Source organism: Pseudoliparis swirei, chromosome 5, assembly GCF_029220125.1.
Source record: "Pseudoliparis swirei isolate HS2019 ecotype Mariana Trench chromosome 5, NWPU_hadal_v1, whole genome shotgun sequence".
NCBI lineage: Eukaryota > Metazoa > Chordata > Actinopteri > Perciformes > Liparidae > Pseudoliparis > Pseudoliparis swirei.
In genome coordinates this window covers 4,313,620-4,322,346 of record NC_079392.1, presented here as the reverse complement: position 1 = coordinate 4,322,346, position 8,727 = coordinate 4,313,620, and the positions used below count along the sequence as shown (strand labels likewise).

Below are 8,727 nucleotides of genomic sequence, written 5' to 3'. Positions count from 1 at the left end.
TCCTCCCACCTCGCTCCTCCCGGCTTCTTCCTCTCTCCTCACTCCTCTCTCCTCACTCCTCCCTCCTCGCTCCTCCATCCTCGCTCCTCCCTCCTCCCTCCTCGCTCCTCCATCCTTGCTCCTCCCTCCTCGCTCCTTGCTCCTCGTCCCTCCCTCCTCCCTCCTCCCTTCTCCTTCCTCCTCCCTCCTCTCTCCTCCCTCCTCCCTCCTCTCTCTCCTCTCTCCTCACTCCTCTCTTCTCGCTCCTCCCTCCTCCCTGCTCCTTCCTCTCTCCTCCTCTCTCCTCCCTCCTCCTCTCTCCTCCTCTCCTCCCTCCTCCCTCCTCCTCCTCTCCCTCCTCCTCCTCCTCTCTTTCCTCCTCCTCTCTCCTCTCTCCTCCTCCTCCTCCCTCCTCCTCCTCCCTCCCTCCTCCTCCTCCTTCTCTCCTCTCCTCCTCTCTCCTCCCTCCTCCCTTCTCTCTCCTCCCTCTTCTCTCCTTCCTCCTCTCTCCTTCCTCCTCTCTCCTCTCTCCTCCCTCCTCTCTTTTCCCTCCACGCTCCTCCCTCCTCGCTCCTCCTCCTCTCCTCCTCCTCCTCCTCCTCCTCCTCCCTCCTCCCTCCTCCTCTCCTCCATCCTCCTCCCTCCTCCTCTGCTCTCCTCTTTCCTCTCCTCCTCCCTCCTCTCTCCTCCCTCCTCCTCCCTCTCTCCTCCCTCCTCCTCTCTCCTCCCTCCTCCTCCTCCCTCCTCCTCCTCTCCTCTCTCCTCCTCCCCATCTCCTCCTCTCCTGCTCCTCCTCATCCTCCCCCTCCTCTCCTCTCTCCTCCTCCTCTCTTCTCGCTCCTCCCTCCTCCCTGCTCGCTCCTCTCTCCTCCCTCCTCTCTCTTCGCCACTCCTCTCTCCTCTCTTCTCGCTCCTCCCTCCTCCCTCCTCCCTCCTCTCTTCTCGCTCCTCTCTCCTCCCTCCTCCCTCATCTCTCCTCCCTCCTCCCTCCTCTCTTCTCGCTCCTCCCTCATCTCTCCTCCCTCCTCTCTCCTCCCTCCTCCCTCCTCCCTCCCTGCTTGCCGCTCTCGTCCTGCATGTTGAGTAGCAGTGTGTGTTCCTGTTGTTCTGGCTGCGTGTGAATCGGCTTCTCTGAGAGTTTTTATTCTCTTATGATTCAAACTATTATATTTCCGATGTAACGGCAACACGGAGTGAAACCCGTGAGTCAAGTGTCTCAAACGAGAAACATCTAGAGATCTGTATAATCTATCCAACAATATCCTCTTCTCAAACATCCATCAGGGCCAGTGAGCTTGTCCAGTGTGCACAAAATATGATTATTAATGAGATCCGAGCCAACGGGACATTCAGTGGATGTGTTGTCATCACATGTGACCAGCTGTTATAACAATAACAACATATTATCGGATCATAGTGTGCAACCCATCCCCCCCTCTGACCCCCCAGTGGACGAACAGCGGATTGCACGGTGGCTGGAATCAGATTTTTCAAAGATAATGCAATTTAAAAAATGTTGTCTTGGTAGCAGCGGAAATCTTGTAGAAGAAACCCGACGAGGCCGCCATCCCATAATACCACGAATATGAGGAATCGCAAGTTCCTACAATCAGACCGGCTTAGCAAAGCTAATCTCCTCTATTAGCTTTAATTTAAATGCTAATCAAATTTTATTGAAATATGTAATACTTTCGTGCATAACGACCGAGAAAAATCTGCCGAATGTGCAAATGACCTCATCGCCGCGGCGATGTGTCGCTAATTGAGATCTTCTTTCATCCCTAATATCGAATACTTTGATACATTTATGGGAGCGGCGAAACATTCGCAGAGCAGTTTTTTTCTTTTTTCTCTTCTTTTCTTTCGAGATAGTTATTATTCTTAAAACGACCGGCGGAGCCCGTTAACCCTTTCCCGCCTCATGTCTGCGTTCTGTCCTCGTGCCGTAAACCCTCTCGTTACCTTCGCATTGAAAATGCGGAAGGTTATGTTTTGATCGCCGTGTATTTATTTATTTATTTATTTATTAGTATGCGTGTTACTCGCATAACACAAAAAGTATTAAACCGAATCGCATGAAATTTGGTGGGATGATTGGTTATTATCCGGGGACCATTTGATTAGATTTTGGGATCAATCGGGTCAAAGGTCAAGGTCATGAAAAGATCAAAATCTTCTTTTTCCAATTAGCATGCAACTAATGCCAAAATGTTCATAATTCAATGCCCAATCGTGTGATATGCGAAGGTATGCGCTCTACCGAGTGCCCATTCTAGTTCTGCTTTCTTTTTGTATTTATGGCGAGCTTTGAAACGTTAATTATTGGTCGGAGGTCCGCGAGGGGGACGGATTTCCGGATTTCCGCCCACAGCTCCACGAGGGGGAAGCAGTCCAACAATAATTCTCAATATTAAGCCGAAGTCGGGCTGTTATGTTTCTCGCTAATTGGAGTAAAACATGTTTCTAAATGAGAGAAAAGCTGGTGTTCATTATTTTTTTTTTTCAACCAGTGTTCATTTAGAAAAGAACAAAGGATGATCTGGGGTTTCCAGCCCAGTCACACAGGGGTCTCAAGCGCCTATCCAACAACAGAACAATTAGATGGGGCTGCTACAAGGGATGCAGACGCACACACACACACACACTCACACATGCACACACGCACACAGACTCACACACACTTGTTTTATCTCTAACCGTTGACAAACCTCTGGCTTAGCTGTTGGTCTCTACACACACACACACACACAGAGACACACAGACTCACACACACACAGACACACAGACTCACACACACACACACACAGACTCACACACACACACAGACTCACACAGACTCTCACACACACTTGTTTTATCTCTAATCGTTGACAAACCTCTGGCTTGGCTGTTGGTCTCTACACACACACACACACAGACTCACACACACACACACACAGACTCACACAGACTCACACACACACACACACAGACTTACACAGACTCACACACACAGACTCACACAGACTCTCACACACACACACACTTGTTTTATCTCTAATCTTTGACAAACCTCTGGCTTAGCTGTTGGTCTCTACACACAGACAGACTCATTCTCACACACACACTCACACAAGTCCTGAAGGGCAGCTAGGCTGTCGTACTTATATGGTAATGAAAGGAGAGAGAGAGAGAGAGTGACATAGCATACATTTAAATATCCTCCTTCACCTCTCGTCCTCTTCCTCTTCCCATTCTTCTTGTGTTACCCCCCCCCCCCCCAAAATAGATTGTGTATAATTTTAAATAATAAATCATAGCCCATAACTGTAGCCCAAGATGACAGTAACCTTGCAAGGCATTGATTTAGAAAGAGAAAATTAACTTGCTTCAGGACCTAAATATACTACAAGATTAATGCGTGCTTCAGTCCTTGTGTTTGTGTGTGTGTGTTTGTGTGTGCATGTGCATTCATGTTTATGCATTTTGATTCTATGATTGAGACTTAAGGGAATGTGATAGGATGTGTAAAAAAAAAAAAGAAGGCTCATTGTTTTCCGTTTTTATCAGTTTCCATGAAAATGATCATTGATTGATTTGATTTATTTGTCGTTTGCCAGAGTACAGGTACAAAAGCATCGAAATTGCAAGAAAGGGTGGATGAAAGATTACAGCATAACATGAGGGAAGAAGGCGAGAAAAAAACACCAACCCCCCGACTATGCCCCTAGAGGGGTACAGTGTGGGAGCAGGAAAAAAACACCTTAGCACATAAGCACATACATTTTAGACATGACTTGCAACGAGTAGGAAGGGGGGAGGGGAGGTAATCCAACAACTGGGTGATCTAAACCCATCCATCATGGATTATTTTTGTATTTAAATGTGATGCACGATGAGGTCATCCTAAACCGATGGTCACACATTTTAATGTCCTCTGCAAGACACTGATCACTGCAGTTTAGCAACATAAATGTCAGTCTTTGTTATTTAATATGTCTTAGAGCGCACTTCAAAGTTGAGCAAAGTAGAGAGTAAAGTGTCTTTTAATGTACGTTTAGGGTGTAGAATTAATTGCAAAACCCCCCAAAAAAGTATGTAAAACAAATCAAGTAAAGTATATATGTTGTATTTACAGTCCTGTTTTTAATTACATGTTCAAATGTTTTAAAATGACAATATTAACACAAATTAATTCCTATCTAACAGTGAGTATGTCTTCCTGAAGTGATTCGCCTACACATCTGTCTGACAGGTGTGGATTAGATTATATACAATTAAACAAAAAAAGTCAAATAAAGTATATATGTTGTATCTCTAGTCCTGTTTTTAATGTTTTAAACAAAAAATTAACTAAAATTAATTCTGAGCTAACGGTGTCCCCTAAAAACCTGTTTTACAGGTGTGCATTAGATTATATACAATTTTTAAAAAATCAAATAGAGTATATATGTTGTATTTACAGTATAGTCCTGTTTTTAATTACATGTTCAAATGTCTTATAACGACAAAATTAACTCAAATTAATTCCTATCTAACAGTGTGTGTCTTCCTGATTTTATTCCCCAAAAAACCTGTTTTACAGGTGTGCATTAGATTATATACAATTTAAAAATATATATATATGTTTTATTTATAATCCTGTTTTTAATTACATGTTCAAATGTTTTAAATGACGAAATCAACTCAATTCCTAGCTAATGGTGTCCCCTAAAACCTGTTTTACAGGTGTGCATTGATTTGATAAAGACATTTTTTATATCAAATAAAGTATATATGTTGTATTTACAGTCCTGTTTTTAATTACATTTTCTATTATTATTATTATTATTATTATTTTCAAATGTTTTAAAACGACAAAATTAACACAAATTAATTCCGAGCTAACGGTGTGCATTAGATTATATAAAAAAATTTAAAAAATTTAAAATACAAATAAAAGCAGATAATAATGAGCCCTCGTGCATAAAGGAACGTGTGTGTGTGTGTGTGTGTGTGTGGCTTACAGCGCCGCTCTGTGTCCCCCCTGGGCTGTGTTAACGCTCCCGCCGTGTGTTGTTGTTGTTGTTGTGTGTGTGTGTGTGTGTGTGTGTTAAACACATGCAGTCCCTATCCTTGCCACAGTGGTCATCGGCCTGCTCTGCACCGGCGGGTACCTGATGTGGCGCAACTGGCGGCGCAAGAACACCAAGAGCATGAACTTCGACAACCCCGTGTACCGCAAGACCACGGAGGACGACGACGACGAGATCCACATCGGGCGCCACAGCGAGTCGTCGTCCGTCGGCCACGTGTACCCAGCAGTGAGTGGCGGCCGCAGCAGTCAGCCGTTCATAGCGCTACCACTCGGGGGCGGCGGCACGGACAGCAACTCGCACTGGTACTCGGGGGCACCGATGCTCGCCAGCGGCAAATGAGAGGAGGCAGGAAGGAAGCTCGGAGTATTTGGGGTCTGGGAGGATGAGGATTGGAGGAAAGGAAGAAACTTGCACACGCCCACAATCTCACACGCCGTTTTTTGTTGTTGCAGCGTTCAGTGAAAACACACACACACACACACACACACGTAGGCCCTTCACGAGTACGCGATGTTCACATCTATTTCACCTACACACAGAAAAATAATGGTTCTTAAATGGTTCTTTAAAAAGCTTTGTGGTTCTACGAAGAACCATTTTGGAAATGGTGCCTGAAAGAACCATGTTGTGAAGGTTCCTTGAGACACCTTTAAAGGTTCTTTGAAGAACTCTTCAAGGAAATGGTTCTTTAATGAACCCTGGTTTGAAAGGTTCTTTGTGGAACCAGAAATGGTGCCTTAAAGAACCATGTTGTGAAGGTTCCTTGAGACACCTTTAAAGGTTCTTTGAAGAACTCTTTAAGGAAATGTTTCTTTAAAGAACCCTGGTTTGAAAGGTTCTTTGTGGAACCAGAAATGGTGCCTTAAAGAACCATGTTGTGAAGGTTCCTTGAGACACCTTTATAGGTTCTTTGAAGAACTATTCAAGAAAAAGGTTCTTTGTGGAACCAGAAATGGTGCCTTAAAGAACCATGTTGTGAAGGTTCCTTGAGACACCTTCATAGGTTCTTTGAAGAACTATTCAAGGTAAAGAACCCTGGTTTGAAAGGTTCTTTGTGGAACCAGAAATGGTGCCTTAAAGAACCATTTGTAAAGGTTCTTTGAGACACCTTTATAGGTTCTTTGAAGAACTATTCAAGGTATCGGTTCTTTAAAGAACCCTGGTTTGAAAGGTTCTTTGTGGAACCAGAAATGGTTCTTCCATGGCATCACTCTGAAGAACCATTTTGGGTTCCAGGTGGCACCTCCGTTGTTCCGTGTGTACATGTCCATACTCACACGGTCCGTTGTGTTCATCTCCATCACATCGTTGTTGCCAGGCAGCCGTCGTCCCGTTGACTTCACACGTCGTTTGTTTCTCTGCTTATCGAAGTGTTTGTTCGAATCTCTCCGACGCGGTCGCGCAGCATCCGTGTTTACAGAAGCAGCCGGAGCAACAACAAAAAATCTGAATTTCTCAACGCGGTCGCTAGGCAACAGAAACAAAATCAGCATCACTTTGTCGGAGAGGAATGTTGCGGATGTTTTTATTTTTGTTATGTTCGCTGGTAAAGATGACAACAAAGGGTCGTTCAGACATTAAAGGGGCGACTGAGGCGTGTGGTCCTGATGCGGTGTGGCTTTATATGCGAGAGATGCATGATGGGGGAACTCTGCAGTGGAGTTTGGATTATTAGAATACAAATATTGTAGTTTTTGAGAAGGAGGACTAGCTTCACCGTCACCTCCGACTGAAAGCACAGCAGAGAACTGGAAATAAATGTGGTTTGAGGGTAGATGGTGACATCATGACATCGTGACATCATTGATTGAACGACAGTAAACATAAGACAGGGAGCACCAATCAGAACCAAGGACAGTCCAAAATAATCTGTTTCCTGAAACCACGAACCTCTGCACTCGGCACCGTCTCCAGGAAACAAAGCCAGATGTTTATTTGCACTTAAATGTCTCGGCCACTTATGACATGCGTTGGAAATATGTTTTTTTTGTTTTTAGGTATTGGGAAAAGCCAACGGGGAAGGGCAGCCAGAAGGGATTATAAGGGGGGGCTTTGATCGGTTGGCATGGTAACACAGATTGCTTTGTGTGGCTCCAGAGAGAGAGAGAGAGGCAAAGAATTGTGGGTATCATTGGCATGATGTCAGGCTAGACACACACACACACACACACACACTCACTCACAGGTGCACGACTGAGTCATTTTGAGATTCAATGTTGAATTACAACCCCCCCCCCCCCCCTGGGAAGAGGGGGAACCGTACTCTCTTTCTTTTCTGCCCAAATCTATTGTATCGTCTCCAATTGTATCTCTTGTTTTCCATGTCTCCTCCTCTCCTCTCCTCTCCTCTCCTCTCCTCTCGTGGCATTGTGAGACAGCTCAGACAGCCGGAGAGGAATCCGGTTTGGCGTTATGTGGGCCAGACGTTTCAGGCCGGAGGCTAGCGTCCCACATTCCTCCCATGGGAGCAGAGACGAGAGAACCGGGGGAACGAATAAAGTGTGGAATTTTTAAAAAAAAAGAGGAGGAGGAAGGTCAGGGAGAGGAGTATGGAGTGCAGGGAAATGGATTCTATATGAACCTGTCGTTTATTGTCTTTCTTTATTCCCTGTCCATCATGTTTCTCTGTTTTTATTATTTCCTGTCTCTCTCTCTTTCTCTCTCTCTCTCTCTCTCACCTTCACCACCCTTTACCTGTGGTAACGTTCTTTTTGTTTTTGTGTGTATCTTGCGTTTTTGCAGCGCGTGGCACTGAGTCTGGAGGATGATGGCTATCCCTGAGGGGGGGGGGGGGGGGGGGATGCAACCCCACCTCCCCGATCCCGGCCCCTCCTCCTCTCACCACAGCCTCTACGCCACTACTTTAAGAGGCCAGTTGGACGCAGAGAAGAAAGAGAAGGACCTCCCCCTTTTTTTTTTGGAGGAGCAGAGGGATGACATGTACATCTTTGTAAATCCACCCTTCTTCTCCTTAACCCCCCCCCCCCCCCTACTACCACCACTAGCCACTACTCCTTCCCTTAGTGCTAGTTTATCAGTCTCTCCACTCCTCTCTTCTTCTCTCCGCCTCTTCTTTAGCTTTAGTGGTGTGTAAAGATGCTGCTTGTCAAACTAACCTCGTTGTGGTTGCACATTGTAAATAGAAGGCTGGGTTAAAAAAAAAAAATAATCCGGCATGCGTTATTTTTAATTCCTCATATTTTGACATTTTATTATTTATTTGCGTGTGTTTGCTGCTGTAAATATGTGATCGGCGTCTCTCAGTGCTGCGGGGCTACAGGCAGATTGGTTTAACTCTTTACAAGGAGGTACAGTCGTAGGCAAGGAGGGTATTTTGTATTCATAGTTCCCTTTTTTTACGTCTCGAGTTTACACAACGGGGGGGTATGTCATCCTTTTTCTCTAAACCTAAATATAGCCAATGGGAAGGGAGTTACGGGAGGACAGGATGGGGTTGTCTGCATGTTTGCAGGTGATTTTGAGGTGAAAGAGTTGTTTTTTGTTGAGTTGTGCCTTGAGGCAACAACAAAAAAGCACAGCAAAAAGGCCCAAGGGATTCTGGGTAATCCTATCTCAAGGTATCAAGAGGTTTGAGTATACCCGATAAAGAACTTGGGATTGTTTGATCTTGGCGGTGTGAGGATTCACTCGTGTTCCCGACTTGTTGTTTGCAAGAGTGTCAGAAAAACAT

At 45.1% G+C, this 8,727-nt stretch overlaps 1 protein-coding gene across 5 annotated transcripts in view; it reads left to right on the top strand.

Annotated features, from left to right (window-relative positions):
• The window catches only part of lrp8 (low density lipoprotein receptor-related protein 8, apolipoprotein e receptor), a 137,284-nt gene extending 129,079 nt beyond the window's left edge, over nucleotides 1-8,205 (top strand). The window contains exons 18-19 of one of the 5 annotated variants that reach the window (XM_056414663.1): nucleotides 5,083-5,261; nucleotides 7,779-8,205. In XM_056414663.1, the coding sequence (XP_056270638.1) occupies nucleotides 5,083-5,261; nucleotides 7,779-7,817 (218 nt within the window). In that variant the 3' untranslated portion in view covers nucleotides 7,818-8,205. Of the gene's footprint in view, nucleotides 1-5,064; nucleotides 5,694-7,414 lie in introns of those variants that run through there. The other 4 variants (XM_056414662.1, XM_056414661.1, XM_056414659.1 and 1 more) reach the window with 4 other exon arrangements.
• The last annotated feature ends 522 nt before the right edge of the window (nucleotides 8,206-8,727 follow it).